The 18,010-nt window shown below is 36.5% G+C and overlaps 2 protein-coding genes across 3 annotated transcripts in view; both read left to right on the forward strand.

Annotated features, from left to right (window-relative positions):
* The window catches only part of LOC127871160 (T-complex protein 1 subunit eta-like), a 98,142-nt gene that overhangs the window by 26,290 nt on the left and 53,842 nt on the right, over window positions 1-18,010 (forward strand). The window lies entirely within an intron of this gene.
* Window positions 1-18,010, forward strand: part of LOC127871159 (uncharacterized protein C2orf42-like) — a 53,107-nt gene that overhangs the window by 23,242 nt on the left and 11,855 nt on the right. For both annotated transcript variants that reach the window (XR_008045165.1, XM_052413889.1), the window contains exons 2-6: window positions 8,426-9,130; window positions 9,849-9,999; window positions 12,704-12,880; window positions 13,320-13,430; window positions 17,320-17,427. Coding sequence is in view for 1 of the 2 variants with exons in the window: in XM_052413889.1 (XP_052269849.1) it covers window positions 8,432-9,130; window positions 9,849-9,999; window positions 12,704-12,880; window positions 13,320-13,430; window positions 17,320-17,427 (1,246 nt within the window). In the remaining variant the exon portion in view is untranslated. The remainder of the gene's footprint in view (window positions 1-8,425; window positions 9,131-9,848; window positions 10,000-12,703; window positions 12,881-13,319; window positions 13,431-17,319; window positions 17,428-18,010) is intronic.

The following is an 18,010-nucleotide window of genomic DNA, read 5'->3' on the forward strand; positions in this document are numbered from 1 at the left end:
AAATTATAATAATTTTGTTTAGCTCACCTAATTGCTCATGTGAGCTTTTGTGACCAGTCTTTGTCCCTCGTCTGTCCGTCGGTCCAAATTTGTTCGTAAACACTCTAGAGGCCACATTTATTGTCCGATCTTCATGAAACAAGGTCAGAAGCTTTGTCCTAATGAATTCTCGGTCAAGTTCGAAACTGGGTCGTGCCGGGTCAAAAACTAGGTCACTAGGTCAAAAATGAAAAAACTTGTAAACACTGTAGAAGTCACATTTCATGCCCAATCTTCATGTAACTTTGTCAAAATGTTTGTCTTAGTGATATGTTGGTTGAGTTCAAAAGTGGTTCAGGTCCGTTGGAAAACATGGCCGCCAGTTGGCAGGGCAGTGTTCCTTATTTGGCTATAGAGAAACCTTGTAAACACTCTAGAAGTCACAATTTTTGCCTAATCATCATGAAAGTTGGTCAAAACATTGGTTTTATTGATATCTCGGCAAGTTCGAAAATTGTCCAGATCGGTAAAAAAAACATGGCCGCCAGTGGGCAGGGCATTTTTCTCAATATGTATATAGTGAAAACATGTGAACACTCTAGAAGTCACATTTTTGGTCCAATCTCCATGAAATTTGGTCAGAACTTTTGTTTCCTAGATACGTGAGTTACATGTATATTTATATAGTAAAAAAGGCTTGTAAACAGTTGTGAATTAAGGTCATGTAACATGGGAGACAACTCTTCTAAATATTGCATTTAAGTTTAACAGTTGTTACTCCCCTTTGACTATTAATGTTTTCATAATCATACAGTGTAGTTGTGTGAATCATTAATGTGTTGATTGTTATACGAGGTTCAATTTTTTTTTTTAGCTCACCTGATTGCTAAGGGTGAGCTTTTGTTACCGGTCTTTGTCCGTCGTCTGTCCGTTAATATTTGTTCGTAAACACTCTAGAGGGCACATTTCTTTTCTGATCTTCATGAAACTTGGTCAGAAGCTTTGTCCCAATGATATCTCGTTTGAGTTCGAAACTGGGTCATGCCGGGTCAAAGACTAGGTGACTAGGAAAAAAAAAAGGGGAACCTTGTAAACACTGTAGAAGTCACATTTCATGCACAATCTCCATGAAACTTTGTCAAAATGTTTGTCTTAATGATATGTTGGTTGAGTTCAAAAGTGGTTCTGGTCCGTTGAAAAACATGGCCGCCAATGGGTGGGGCAGTTTTCCTTATTTGGCTAGAGAGAAACCTTTTAAACACTAGAAGTCACCATTTTTGCCCAATCATCATGAAAGTTGGACAAAACATTAGTTTTATTGATATTTCGGACGATTTTGAAAATGGTCCAGATCGGTGAAAAACATGGCCGCCAGTTGGCGGGGCATTTTTCTGTATATGTATATAGTGAAAACATGTGAACACTCTAGAAGTCACATTTTTGGCCCAATTTTCAGGACATTTGGTCAGAACATTTGTTTCCTTGATACGAGAGTTGAGTTAAAAAATGGTTCCTGTCAGTTGAGTAACCTGGCTGCCGGGGGGGGGGGGGGGGGGAGCAGTTTTCATATATTTATATAGTAAAAAAAACTTGTGAACACTCTAGAAGTCACATTTTTTGCCCAATCAACATGAAACTTGGTGAAATTATTGGTTTTATATATATCTCAGATGACTTCGCAAATGGTCCCGATTGGTCAAAAAACATGGCCGCCAGGGGGGGGGGGGGCAGTTTTCCTTATGTGGCTAGAGAGAAACCTTGTGATCGAACAATATAGAAGTCTCATTTTTGCCTAATCATCGTGAAACTTAGTCAATACATGGCTTTTATTGATTTCTCGGACAAGTTGAAAAATGGCTCAGATCGGTGAAACACACTTTTTAGCTCACCTGATTGCTCAGGTGAGGTTTTAGAATTGGTCTTTGTCTGCCGTCCGTTCATCCACATTTGGTTTGTAAACACTCTAGCATTTACACTTCTCAAGCATTCTTTATGAAAGTTGCTGAAAGATCTCAGTCAAGTTTGATAATGAGCAAAGTCACATAATTAATGCCATAATTATTAGTGCTGCAACAATACGCCAAAAAGCGTATCGCGATATATTGTCAGTTCAAAAACCCGTATTGCAATATATCGCAATATATTGCTTACTTGTACCAAAATTATAACTCGGCAATTACCGGATAATCCCGTATATTCCAGTTTTAAAGCAAATTCTGGTAAATGTTTACTATAAAAATGCTCAAGAATAACACAAAACACAAACATTCACCAATATTCCTAAATATCAAATACATTTTGGCATTTGTTACTATTTAAAGATGTGATTAAATAACTTCCAATTGAGCGTTTTTTTCCCCACTGAACACGCGTAAATCGCCTGATGTGATGTTCCCGTTTTATACAACACAAATACACCCACACTTTGCACGCGACGTTCTACATGTCTGTATAATTTTTTCGCGCGCTTTTTATTGAGAAAAAGAATAAAGCACTTTTTTTATTGTCGCGTTAGCATTACATTTCGGAAGCGTGTTTCCGAAATTCGGATATCAAATTTAATAATGCTCATTTCAGAATCGAACGAAACATTTAGTTGTGCGAAATAATTCAACGATTATTCGTTAAAAAGGGTAGAATGAATGCTCCCATGTAACAACGCTACTCTGTATAAAATGCTTTTTAGAATGCCATTTTTACGTAACAATTTATTCTTACAAAATACCGCTTTGTTTTGTTTACCTTGATATCATTATTTTGGATGGCTTTTCTGAACGAAATGTAGATGCATGTTTGTAAAATTTTCGTACCGGTATGACGAAAATCGTATCGCAATACAATATGCGGATTGCGTATTGCGATATATACCGATATACCGGTATATTGTTGCAGCACTAATAATTATTGCCCTAAGATTGTCCAAATTTTCATTATATTATACAAAATCCTTATAAATACTCCAGATGTCACAATTTTATGAATCTTGGTCAAAATATTTATTTTTGTAAGCTAAGTTTGATGTTTGGTAAGGGGGGTCAACTCAAAATATAGGTCACCAGGTAAAATCTTACAAAAACAAAAACACTCCATACGCCAGAGTTTTGGTTTAATAATGATGAAACTTGACCAGGATGTTTGTCTGGACAATATCTAGGTCAAGTTTGACGTTTGGTAAAGATTAAATGAACCGACTCCTCTCAGGTTAGCGAACTAGGGCCATCTTGGCCCTCTTGTTTAGTTTACTTAAATCATGATTATTTTATGACAGCAACTGCGAAATTGGTAGTTTTATCCTTATTTGGAATGTGCCATTTTCCGTTACTTTATAAAGAAGGAAAAACATCGCTGTCCTATTTACTGAAAAATTTCCCATCTGAAGTGCCCCACCCCTTACCCAAAAGTTAAAAATACACACTGAAATGATATTGATTTTGATAACAAAATTTCCTCTTGCAATCCCACAAATAGGACCCAACTATACACATTCTTGTCACAGAGTGGTCATTTATTCATGCAAGATTATCATCCAATAATGTATCAGACAATGTTTGGCAACCCAACTGCCAATCTTATTGAAAGAAGTCAAAGTTCCATTGTTTCTCATAAGCAACACCTTTCTAATATAATTACACTGCTCACAATTCTTGATGTTAAGTTAACTTTTGTTTATCAAGAAGTAAATTTAGTGATTAGTTTAAATTCTCTATATAAGAAACATAAAATGTTGCTTTATACACGTACATATTTGCAGACAAAAAGTAACAAGTAAAACTTAACTTTGCAGGCCACTTTTTTATTAATCTATAAATTAATGCTTTGGGACAATCTCTTAACTTGTGAAAGTAAAACTCATCTATTTACAGTTACAGGGTAAATGTATATAACATTTACTAAAGTGGAGACTCACTATTTCCTAATTATGAAAAATTTGTGGACTAGTAATTTTGCTGTATATGAATTGTGGTATCCAAATTATTTTTAGTTCTTTCACAATCTATATTATTTGTTTTAAATGTTATTATACTTGCATATAGAATACATGTACATTTATATTAATATTTGTGAGTAAATTTAATGTTTTTATACCCCCACAAACGAAGTTTAGGGGGTATATAGGAGTGAACTTGTCTGTCGGTCGGTCTGTCGGTCCGTATTAATAGTCCGCTCTCTAATTCAAGTAGTTGTCATCCGATCTTCACCAAACTTGGTCAGAAGTTGTATCTACATGATGTCTAGGCCAAGTTCGAACATGGGCCTTGCCGTGTCAAAAACTAGGTCACGGGGTCACTTAGTGCGTTTTAAACATTCAGCATGTTGTCCGCCCTCTAATTCAAGTAGTTTTCATCTGATCTTCACCAAACTTGGTCAGAAGTTGTATCTAGATGATCTTAAGGCCAAGTTCGAACATGGGCCTTGCCAGGATAAAAACTAGGTCACGGGGTCACTTAGTGCGTTTTTAGCTCATCTATTTTTTGAAAAAAAATTATGAGCTATTGTCATCACCTTGGCGTCGGCGTCTGCGTCGGCGTCGGCGTCCGGTTAAGTTTTGCGTTTAGGTCCACTTTTCTCAGAAAGTATCAATGCTATTGCATTCAAACTTGGTACACTTACTTACTATCATGAGGGGACTGGGCAGGCAAAGTTAGATAACTCTGGCGTGCATTTTGACTGAATTATGTGCCCTTTTTATACTTAGAAAATTGAAAATTTTGGTTAAGTTTTGCGTTTAGGTCCACTTTTTTCAGAAAGTATCAATGCTATTGCATTCAAACTTGGTACACTTACTTACTATCATGAGGGGACTGGGCACGCAAAGTTAGATAACTCTGGCGTGCATTTTGACAGAATTATGTGCCCTTTTTATACTTAGAAAATTGAAAATTTTGGTTAAGTTTTGTGTTAAGGTCCATTTTATTCCTTAAGTATCAAAGCTATTGCTTTCATACTTGCAACACTTACTAACTACCGTAAGGGGACTGTGCAGGCAAAGTTATGTAACTCTGACTGGCATTTGGACGGAATTATGGGCCCTTTATACTTAGAAAATTGAAAGTTTGGTTAAGTTTTGTGTTTTGGTCCACTTTACCCCTAAAGTATCATAGATATTGCTATCATACTTGGAACACTCGCAAACTATCATAAGGGTACAGTAAAAGGACAAGTTGCATAACTCTGGATGTCATTTTTACGGAATTATGGCCCTTTTTTGACTTAGTAACTTTGAATATATGGTTAAATTTTGTGTTTCGATCCACTTTACTTCTTAAGTATTAAGGCTATTGCTTTCAAACTTCAAATACTTTCATGCTATCATGAGGTTACTGTACCTGGCAAGTTGAATTTTACCTTGACCTTTGAATGACCTTGACTCTCAAGGTCAAATTATTAAATTTCTCTAAAAATGCCATAACTGCTTTATTTATGATTAGATTTGATTGATACTTTGACAAAACTACTCTTAACTGACATACCACAATAGACTCCACCCAAACCACCCCCCCCCCCCAACCCCCCCCCCCCCCCCCCCTATTTTTTTTTTTTTTTAAGATCATCTCACAAATGACACCCTCACACTATACCCCCCTATATACCTTCACTCCACCCCTCCCTCCTTTGTGATTGAAAATGAGAGTCCCTTCACCTTTAAAAAGAAAATAGATGAGCGGTCTGCACCCGCAAGGCGGTGCTCTTGTTTAACATTCAGCATGGTGCCCTCTCTCTTATTCAAGTAGTTTTCATCCGATCTTCACCAAACTTGGTCAGAAGTTTTATCTAGATGATCTGAAGGCCAAGTTCGAATATGGGCCATGCCAGTTCAAAAACTAGGTCACAGGGTCACTTAGTACGTTTTACACATTGAGCATGGTGTCCGCTCTCTATTTCAAGTAGTTTAAATCTTCACCACACTTGGTCAGAAGTTGTAACTAGATGACGTGTAGGTCAAGTTCGAAATGGGCCATGCTGGGTCAAAAACTAGGTCACTGGGTCACGGTGTGTTTTAAGCCTCACCACAGTGTCCGCTCTCTAATTCAAGTAGTTTTTATCAAATCTTCACCAAAATTGTTCAGAAGTTGTATCTTGATAATGTCTTGGGCAAGTTTGAATATGGGTCATGCCGGGTCAAAAACAAGGTCACAGGGTCACTTAGTGCGTTTTAAACATCACAATGTTGTCTGCTCTCTAATTCAAGTAGTTTTGATCCAATCTTCACCAAACTTGGTCAGAAGTTGTATCTAGATGATGTCTAGGTCAAGTTTGAATATGGGTCATGCCGGTTTAAAAACTAGGTCACAGGGTATCTTAGTGCGTTTTAAACCTCACCATGCTGTCCGCTCCCTAATACAAGTAGTTTTCATCCAATCCTCACCAAACTTGGTCACAAGTTTTATCTAAATAATATCTAGGACATGTTTGAACATGAGCCATTCCGGGCCTAAAACTAGGTCACGGGGTCACTTAGTGCGTTTTTAACATTCAGCATGATGTCCGCTCTCTAATTCAAGTAGTTTACATCCGCTCTTCACCAAACTTGGTCAGAAGTTTTATGGAGATGATCTTAAGGCCAAGTTAGAACATTGGCCTTTCTTGGTCAAAAACTAGGTCAAGGGGGCACTTAGTGCGTTTTAAAAATTGAGCATGGTGTCCGCTGTTTTTTGTGAAGACGACATGCAAATATTATGTGTCAATGGGACATGTGGGGGTATTTGTCACGTCTGTGACAAAGCTCTTGTTGTGATAAAAATATATAAGAAATGTATATATATATATACATATGTATATGTTTTTGTGATAGAAATATATAAGAAATCCTACAGCCACTAGGTCCCAACCTGCCCCCTCAGACCCTGGCAATGCCCTTTTTTATGTCCCCCACTATGGTAGTGGGGGACATATTGTTTTTGCCCTGTTTGTTGGTCTGTTGGTTGGTCTGTTGGTTGGTTGGTTTGCGCCAACTTCAACATTTGCAATAACTTTTGCAATATTGAAGATAGCAACTTGATACATGTATTTGGCATGCATATGTATCTCATGGAGCTGCACATTTTGAGTGGTGAAAGGTCAAGGTCATCCTTCAAGGTCAAAGGTCAAATATATGGGTCAAAATCGCTCATTTAATGAACACTTTTGCAGTATTTCAATATTCAAGATAGCAACTTGATATTTGGCATGCATGTGTATCTCATGGAGCTGCACATTTTGAGTGGTGAAAGGTCAAGGTCATCCTTCAAGGTCAGAGGTCAAAATTATTTGGACAAAATCGCTCATTTTATGAGTACTTTTGCAATATTGAAGATAGCAACTTGATATTTGGCATGCATGTGTATCTCATGGAGCTGCACATTTTGAGTGGTGAAAGGTCAAGGTCATCCTTCAAGGTCAGAGGTCAAATATATGTGGCCCAAATCGCTTATTTTATTAATACTTTTGCAATATTGAAGATAGCAACTTGATATTTGGCATGCATGTGTATCTCATGGAGCTGCACATTTTGAGTGTTGAAAGGTCAAGGTCATCCTTCAAGGTCAAATATATGGGTCAAAATTGCTCATGTAATGTCACTTCTGCAATATTGAAGCTAGCAATTTTATATTTGGAATGTATGTGTATCTCATGGAGCTGCACATTTTGAGTGGTGAAGGGTCAAGGTCAAGGTCATCCTTCAAGGTCAAACGTCATATAGGGGGACATTGTGTTTCTCAAACACATCTTGTTTTATCTGATCACATTATAATACAAAAAATTAAATTTTAAGTTTCAATAAAGACATTAAATTTTCACCGTGAAACTAGATCTAACTGGAAATGGCGCGGCAGAGGCTGACGCGTATCCCCACACCGCATGTTTGACCAGGGGGCGCCCCAGGGTTGATAATGGGGCAATTCATAGTTGAGATTGACTGTATTGTCATAAGGAATGTTCAGTATCAATTTGAAGACAATCGGTTTAGAAATGAAGAAATTATAGTAAAATAACCTAAAAAATGAGTAAAATCTCTGACCCGGCCCCACCCCAACCCCCATAATTTTTTACCCAGGGGTCAGATCAAAATTCCGAATAGTGCACCGTCGCACATATGCTCATAGCTACCATGTGTGTAAGTTTCAAGGTTTTAGTGCTAATAGTGCATGAGATAATAGTGGCCAGGACGGACAGACAGATGGACGGCAGAAATGACAACAATATCCCACGCTTTTCAAAAAACAAACATAATACATGCATGAGTTGTGAATAGTTCTATATTTATGCTTTGTGCATTAAAAATAAATCAATCAATAATGCTATTTTTTTTCAATTTTAGCTCATTTGTCATTTTTATCAGATTAATAAAATCAATTTTATTTCTGTTTACACTATACCAAGAAATAAGGTGCATGTTGTGTTCTTTGTGAAATTTCGAACAATGAAAAAATACATAACAAAATATTTTATATCTATTTACTTTCAGACAATTATGGCAACATCTCAAGAAAAACTGAAGTCCCTGTTTGAAGACTTAGGGAAGGCCACATTGAGGGGTGTAAGGAAATGCCCAAAATGTGGAACATATAACGGAACAAGGGGAATAAGTTGCAAGAACAAGCAGTGTGATGTCGTGTTCAAAGAAAAGGAAAAGAAGAAAGGGGGCACCATAGATGCTGTGAAGATCGTGACAGGCTCCACTGTGCAGGTGTTTTCAGTTCGATTACGTGACAGAGGCCCTGATTACAGAGGTTTTGTACAGTTACCACTAGTGCAGGACTTAGATGGCAATCCAGCGCCATTAGTTGATCCAGCAATTCTTGCCTCAGCTGCTAGGTGCTATGTAGAAAGTTGCACCCGATCTTCCCAGATTAGTTCAATTGACGCCTGTCCTCACATCAAAGCTGCCATCGAGTGCACCACTGAGGCCCAACCACTGACTCTGAAAAACTCTGTTCTGAACTCGCTGCAGGCTGATAATGAGATTAAGCAAGCAATATGGCTGCTTGCTACTGAGACCACTGGGCCGCTGGTGCAGCGCGTTACCAAGAATGTCATGGTGGTCAAGTGTAAAGCAAATCCAAAACAGCCTCTAGGCTTTTTGCATTTTGTTGTTTTTGATGCGTTGAAAGGAAGAATGCAACAACAAAATCTTTCCTGCAGATTCCAGTGTGGTTGTAAACCTGCAAAGGTAAATACGAGTACAGTGTACATGTCTGCCTGACAAAGATATTTTTTAGGCTGCTCAGTCAGGATTTGCAATATCCATATTCTTTCTCATTAATTATCTGTGGTAAATTAAGTTCCCGTATTAATAATTGATGATAAATATGTATAATACTGTAAGTTAATGGTCTTGTTTGATAAACTGTATTATAAGTACTTACCATAGAAAAAGAAAGAGTGTAATTAACATCCCAGTGATTATGTAAAATTGTATGGTATGTTTTTACTGTGCGTGGTAGATATTATTTTGACTTAACATGGCCCTCAATCTGTCAAATTCACAGCCGAAATTCGGCCGCGTTCCCCCACCTGAAAAGTACACTTTTTTCCCCTTTTGGGAGGAAAAATTCCCCCTAAAAAATTTTTTTTTTTTTTTTATAGATAGATGTGTCTCATGATTATTATATCTCAATTCTAATTTAATTTAATATTGTCAAACATACTTAATTATGAAAAAGCAATGAATATAGTGAAAACATGTGCAAACATGTACAAATGTAATAATTAGATCTAGTAAGTAAAAAATCCCCCAAAAAGGGAAACGCCGCGAAAATTCCCCCTGCTATGGGTAGTGACCCGCTTCCCCTAAAATGGATTGAGGGCCCTGCTTAAGGTGAACTGTTCTACCTTAATTGGTACAAGCATTTGTGAAAGTTATGCAAGTTGTTTACAAATTATTTTAGGTTTTAAAATCTGGAGATGAGCTGTCCAAGCGGTGTGTTCATTACTATGCATGTGTCTGTGCATTTGCAAGCGATGACAAGCTCCAGGAGGAGTTCTGCAGTTTTACCAGCCAAAATATAAGCATGCCTACAGAGGAAGATCCAAACACTTGTAAGAAATAATACATGTATTAAGGGCTTTTCTTTTACCTCCCTTTTGGCCCTATCACTCTCTTATTTCAGAAATTAGATCTTTTACTCTTCCATTGTAAGTTTAACATTCAAAATTAAAAATAAAAAAAGATTTAAAAAAATCTGACTCAGAGGTGTTTAGACTTCAGGTCATTCTGTGCAAGAAAGCTATTATTATTACATAAACTGTTAATCATGCACATGCATTGAAACTTGAATTAGATTCATCTTTATACATGTATTACTGTGTTACATGTACTGCATTTATAAATGATGCCCATATTACAGAAATTATATAATATTGTTTACTGCTCATATTGCATAAATGATGTTCTCTATTTCCAATATTACATAATAATATTATCTGCCAGCGCTTCCGTTAGCTTTTAAAAGTTGGAAGTCCTGACTTCCAAGCCAAAAATTTTGGAAGTGCCAGACAAAAATTTTGAAGTCCCACTTTTATTTTAGAATTTTTATATATGTACTTGTTCCAACTCTATCCATTACCCGATAATCCAGTATTATTACGATTTATATTTTCAAAACCAAAATACGGACAATATTGACGTCCGCTACCGCCCGCCATTTTACGCAAGTTGAATTGTGCGATGAACATTGAACACGCGTAAATCAGGTGTCGCGATTCGAGAGCATAGAGTTGAGCACTGTTCATATTTAGTAATTATGACAAATCAACGACTGAATTTAAAATGTAACATGTAAATTATGATCGACGACAAATACTGTATCCGAAAATGACTGTCCGAAAAAAATGTACGTATTTTGCACATGAAATAATATGTGCATATGGTTTGACTGCAGAAAAAGAAAACCAGTTACTCATTAAATATGTAATCAATATATAATTTGGTTAACATATTGCTTTACAATATGCTTTTGCACTACTTTACTTTGCTAATCGACACTTAAAATATTTCAAGATGGCGGACATTTGACTTTTAAGATTTTTGGAAACTAGCGAAGATATTTGTCAATTGCAGTTCATGTCCATACCATCTGCTAACAAACCGGAAATAAATAAATAAAATACCGGGGATATTCGGTACCGAACGAACTAGTTGCAATAATACAACTCCCAGCTATATTGACCCTCCGGGCTGAGCTGTACGTATGTATTAATAAAAGCTCAGAGCATTCAAGAAGAACTACGGAACGAACATTTCCGAAATGCCGAATTCGTTCTCAAATGATCGCGCACGATATCGAATTTTCGTGAATTGATTATTTGTCGGTTTATTTCCAAACAGTCTTTTCAGTTTTTGCTATCGCCAGAGCCGAGATTTCATCGCGATCAGGTGATGGGTTAATTTTGCAGACTGCTTATTTTCGCTCGATTGGTCATTGTCGGCTCGGGTACTAATTAGATGTACCCTGGGTACTCTTAAGTATAATTATATGTACCCTGGGTACGGTAAATATACTAAAACGTATCCGGGAAATTTAACGCTAAATCGGTCGTTGTCGGCTATTTTTATAAATTAGTTATATTCACATGTATTACAATTTTCTGTAAAAAGACCTCTATATTATCGAAACTCATACTCAAAAATCAAGTTGATGCAGTTTTTTTTTAAAGAGAAGTGTTTTCAAGATAATCGGTAGCGCGTTTGAACGACATCGGATTTTGCATCTCGGGTACAGTCTAATATCGACCGGGTACGATTAAGTATATTCACCGTACCCGGGGTACATGTAAGTAGCACCCGAGCCGACAATGACTAATCGAGCCTTATGCATTTTCAAATGCGTATAATCAAACGTGTTATCCGAAAAATTCAGGATTTTATTATTCACGGAAGGTTACGAAAATTCAAGCAACAAATAACATTTCTCGTGTATTTCGTGTACAGATGAAAATCATGCGAAAATTAGACTTCATGTACAACGTTACGTCATTCTTCCTCTGGGAATACGTGGACTCAAATATTTGATTGCTGAATAAAAACTTCGTAACGCAGAGGTCGCTAATATTATTGTATACAGCTTCTCGTGGGGTCGGCGTGTATTCGGCTGCCTGAGCGCTGATTGGCTGATGCGCTTACCAAGAATACTTTGATTGACAGCTGGAAAAATCAATATTGGCCACTCGCTGAGAAATTCATTGAAAACAGTAGCTCTTGGGCGGAAATAAAGGTCTGAATAACCCGATTTACTGTTGACATTTGTACGTGTTGTGTATTAGAAAATAGCGTACATGCGGATTATCGGACATCCAAGGGACTGCCACCATTTGCATAATTGACGTACGACTGCCGTTTTCGGGCGTAATTTACGCCCGGACGTCCATTAACGGAAGTGCTGATCTGCTGCCCATATGACATAAATGGTATTCGCTGATGTACATATTGCAAAAATGCTATTCTATGTTGCCCATATTATATAAATGACTGCTACCCATACATATATGTGTATTCTTTGCAACCCATATTGCATTAATGATCTTATGTGCTAATGCTGACAGCTGCCCATGTTGCACAAATGCTTTTCTATGGTGCCCATTTTACATAAATGATATGCTCTGCTACCCAAACATATATGTGTATTGTTTTTTTTTATCTGTATTGCATTAATGATATTTTCTGCTGCCCATATTACATATACATTGTATGATAAAATCTTCTCCCAATTGCATTCATAACGCTCCCTATCCCCCTGCGTTCCAGTCACAGTGAGCCTGGTGGATGAGCTGGCAGAGATGCCAGGTTCTCCGAAGCCTGATGAGCAGCTTGTGACAGTGTATGAGGCTGACATCCATACCCAGGGCCCAGAGACCTGGGAGGTGTTTGTAACAGAGGAGCTACCGGAGACACCCGCCAAGAAGAAACGCAAGGATGAAATAGGTGACATTGCACACCTCGTATTGATCCACTCAAAATTCACTAATCTTTTCTCAGCTGTTTTAAGAATGAGTTATAGAAATGCTGTCTGTTTAAAGAACAGCACTGATAAGGGACATTGCATTGTTACTGTAGGTTGTTGTTGGTACACTGCTATTTGGGGGGGGGGGGGAGCAAATATCTAAGGCTTAAACTAGGGTTAGTAAGGTTTTGCATTACAATCTGCATTAATTTTGTCTAAAATTAAAAGTAATTTACATGTCCCCTTATGTAAATTAAAATATCTTTTTTCATTTCTGTGTTAAACTCTTTGACACAATAAATTCATCTTATTAGTTTACAAATGTGTCATATGTTTAAGATACTAAACAAGTTCATATTAATGTTATGTTCTTTGGCAGAATAAATCAATGTTTATTTTTAAATAAACTTCTATTTTTAGTTCAAGCAAGCAGCGCTCTTCTAACACTTCAAGAAGGAAAGATTCCTAAACCAATGGCAATAAGCTGCAAGCCAGTGCAGAAAACACAGGCCACTCCTGTGAAAAAACCAGGTATGGCAATAAAGAATTGGCACACAAGAAACCAATTTAGTTATAGGATTGCATAAACATGTCAAATGGGACTTCTTTTATGTTTCCTTAAAAAATATTGAAAAACTGTTGTAGTAATTATTGACATTGTCAGGTTAATTATACCAATTAACCAATCTATTATACAAGCTAAGGATAAATTTAAGATTTGGGAAAAATTCAGTTCCTTAAAATAACATTTAACATTGCTGGCCATTTACATCAGGTGTTAAAAAAAAGTATTGTACTTTTCCATGTTTAAATCCCAACCATGTATATCTGGCTTCTGATTTTTTTTAATTCCAAAATCCAGACAAAAAAAATTATTCAAGAAATCATACAGCCATTGTAAACCAATTTTACTATTTTGCAATTTGTTTATCACATGACTTAAACATAGATCAAATTCTCTGGTAAAAACAAGTGGTCCTTTAAAGTGATGTTTTTATTGGTCTGTAAATGTGTTCTATAATCATGGTCTTAAGCAGCGACTTATTCAAATTCTCCTTAGTCATAGTCATTTCAATACACACGTGTTGCGCGAAAGAATTACATCAATATCTCTAAGGTCAAGGTCAAACTTTGAATTCAAAGGTAGAAAAATGGCCATAAATGAGCTTGTCCGGGCCATAACTATGTCATTCATTGTTAGATTTTAAAATCATTTGGCACATTTGTTCACCATCATTGGACGGTGTGTTGCGTGAAAGAATTACGTCGATATCTCCAAGGTAAAGGTGACACTTTGAGTTCAAAGGTCAAAAATAGTTTGAATTTGAAACAAGGGGGGTAACTTGGAACATTTAGTAACAATGCACATTTTGAATTGTCTCCCTTTACCAGAATTTTTTTTTTCAAATTGAAAACCTGGTTTTTTGACAATTTTGTCCCTTGTTTTTCTTATTTTATTGAAACATTTTAATTTCTAGAAAAATTACTTTTAACTCGTGCACACCTACTGTTACTCACTATTTGATATAAAACAACAGCTCTTTCAGTCTGCAAGATAATACGGTTTAGTATTCTTGAAAAAACCAGCTTGGCATCTGTAATAAATTATTATGCGTAATGTTAGCATAATAGCTTTACATTTATGCATCACGAAAACCAACTTTTTTGAAATAGAACTTTCTGGGTAAAAAATTGCGCATTTTGCATGGTAAAGTACCTAGCTTCTAAATTTCATAACCTGATAATTGTCCCCTACCGGTTTCACTGGAGGGGACTTATGGTTTGCGCTCTGTGTGTCAGTCAGTCTGTCTGTCTGTCTGTCACACTTTTCTGGATCCTGCGATAACTTTAAAAGTTCTTAATATTTTTTCATGAAACTTGCAACATGGATAGATGGCAATATGGACATTATGCACGTCATTTCATTTTGTTCCTACGTCAAAAATTGTGGTTGCTATGGCAACCCCAAAAAATAAAAAAATATGTAAATGGTGGAATTTCTGACAATGGTGGAGCCGGTAGGGGACCATATTGCTCGACAATAGCCTTGTTTAGAATAGATAACTAAAAAATAATAATGATGATTTTGACAAGTTATTTAAGCATACACCATTTTCTATATTGTGAATAATTGTAATAAAAAATATAAAAGAAAAATTAATTTAACAATTGGATCATTAAGATGTAAATAATTATAAAATATCATGCCATTTGGTTATCAAACATTGGACAAAAACTTTACAATACAGTATTTTTAGCTAGGCTGTTTTCGTAGAAAACCCGAGGTATTGTCATAGTCAGCTCGTGGTGCTAAAACCTTTACATTTTGTTAACGTTTTGAACATTGGCTCTAAAATAAAAGTGCTTCCACCTACAACTTTGAAACTTCATATGTAGATGCACCTTAATGAGTTCCACACCCCATTCCCATTTAGGGGTCACTAGGTTAAAGGTCAAGGTCACTGTGACCTAAAAAAAATAATCTGACAAGCTTTCATTTATTCTAAACTGCACCCACAACAGAGCGTTGGCACTCGTTATGCAGTGCTCTTGTTTAACTTGAATACATTTATCATGTACTTTTCATTTATTAGCCGGATTTTTTTCGAAAAAATCTCGGCTTATAGATTGATGTTGTCGGGCGGGGCGGGCGGGCGGGGGGGCGGGCGGGCGGGCGGCGTGCTCGAAAATGTTAAAGTTCTTATTTCATGGTATAACTTTGGTATGCTTGGACCTAGAGTCTTCAAACTTGACATGAAGGTTGGCCAGGATTAACAGATGACCACTGGTCATTTCAAGGTCATTCATTTGAAGGTCAAGGTCACTGTGACCTTCAATATAAAAAATGTTAAAGTTGTTATAACTTTGGTATGCTTTGACCTTTCATGGTATAACTTTGGTATGCTTGGACCTAGAGTCTTCAAACTTGACATGAAGGTTGGCCAGGATTAACAGATGACCACTGGTCATTTCAAGGTCATTCATTTGAAGGTCAAGGTCACTGTTACCTTCAATATAAAAAATGTTAAAGTTGTTATAACTTTGGTATGCTTGGACCTAGAGTCTTGAAACTTGACATGAAGGTTGGCCATAACTAGTTAGTAACCACTGGTCATTTCAAGGTCATTCATTTGAAGGTCAAGGTCACTGTGACCTTGAATGTAAAAATGTTAAAGTTCTTATTTCATGGTATAACTTTGGTATGCTTGGACCTAGAGTCTTCAAACTTGACATGAAGGTTGGCCAGGATTAACAGATGACCACTGGTCATTTCAAGGTCATTCATTTGAAGGTGAAGGTCACTGTGACCTTCAATATAAAAATGTTAAAGTTGTTATAACTTTGGTATGCTTGGACCTAGAGTCTTGAAACTTGACATGAAGGTTGGCCAGAACTAGTAAGTAACCACTGGACATTTCAAGGTCATTCATTTGAAGGTCAAGGTCACTGTGACCTTGAATGTAAAAATGTTAAAGTTGTTATAACTTTGGTATGCTTGGACCTAGAGTCTTGAAACTTGACATGAAGGTTGGCCAGAACTAGTAAGTAACCACTGGACATTTCAAGGTCATTCATTTGAAGGTCAAGGTCACTGTGACCTTGAATGTAAAAATGTTAAAGTTCTTATTTCATGTTATAACTTTGGTATGCTTGTACCTAGAGTCTTCAAACTTGAAATAAAGATTGGCCAGTACTAGAAGATGACCACTGGTCATTTCAATGTCATTCATTTGAAGGTCAAGGTCACTGTGACCTTAAATGTTAAAATGTTAAAATTGTTATAACTTTGGTATGCTTGGACATAGAGTCTTCAAACTTGACATGAAGGTTTGCAAGCACACTTAGATGACCACTGGTCATTTCAAGGTCATTCATTCTAAGGTCAAGGTCACTGTGACCTTGAATGTAAAAATGTTAAAGTTCTTATAACTTTGGTAGGTAAAAATGTATTATTTCATCTAAGTTTATTTTCTTACATTTGATAATGAAATTGATGGAAACTTCAAACAATATGTTACTAATTTGCTAATAAAAAAATTGAGATCAAACTTTCCTAATTGTCAATTCAAGTTCATATTTGTGACCTTAAATGTTATTGTTGTTCATGTATATGCATGCATTCAAAACATAACACAAGGTTTGCTCATGCCTTGAAAAGTACTTACATTTCATTTTGACCTTTGAACAATATTTCAGTAATTTAAGTATTGCATTGACAAAAACACGAAAGGTACTTTCCTGTCATTTAAATCAAAAATCCGGCTTCAATGCGGTCATCTCCGACCGCGGAACTCTTGTCTTAATGTTAAGTTAATTTCAGCCTAATTGGCTATATTGGTATAGGGGCAACTGCCCATTGTAGTTTATAACTATATCTTCTTGTGTGTAAAAACCATCTTCAACCATTCTGTGTTTGTAGTACACCCCAACCAGCCGATTGAGGAGACAGAAGTGGTGACCACATTCCATTCCTGGCTGGCCAGTGTTACAGAACGAGTCAATCAAACCATGCACTATCAGTTTGATGGTAACTAAGTCTTTGCTTTCCTGGCTGTCTTTTATGTTAACAAGTTGTTCAAAAAATAAACATTACCTGACCTGCTAGCTCAGTTTGTAGACAGCGTGGTGAGTGTGTACATTGAGATGTATTTCATAAGACAACCCATTTGCAAAATGAATGCCTCATTTTACCTTTATCGCTGCAAGATTTTGAGGCCATTGGTACCCGCACCTTTCCATGAGGATTATGCAATGTTGTTCATGTCAGCATGCTATTTGGGCCCTTTATTTTATAGAAGAACAATAAATGTATGAGAACTTTTATGGAAAATGATGACATTTAAGTTTTTCATGAGTAATGTAACTCACCCCTAAAATATAGACAGATATATACCTACTGACCTGATATAAGAATGTGTGTTAGGTACCTGTATATCGGGCCAATATCAGTGTAAAAGTATGATAAAATAGTATAGAATGTATTATGTTTTATACGATGATATCAGAAATAATTAAGGTTAAACACTCTTAAAATGGTAATGAATTATAGATAGTACAGTTAGTTTTCCAAATTCTGTACATTTAAAACTCACCACAATATATGAACTGTA

This window comes from Dreissena polymorpha, chromosome 3 (genome assembly GCF_020536995.1).
Source record: "Dreissena polymorpha isolate Duluth1 chromosome 3, UMN_Dpol_1.0, whole genome shotgun sequence".
NCBI lineage: Eukaryota > Metazoa > Mollusca > Bivalvia > Myida > Dreissenidae > Dreissena > Dreissena polymorpha.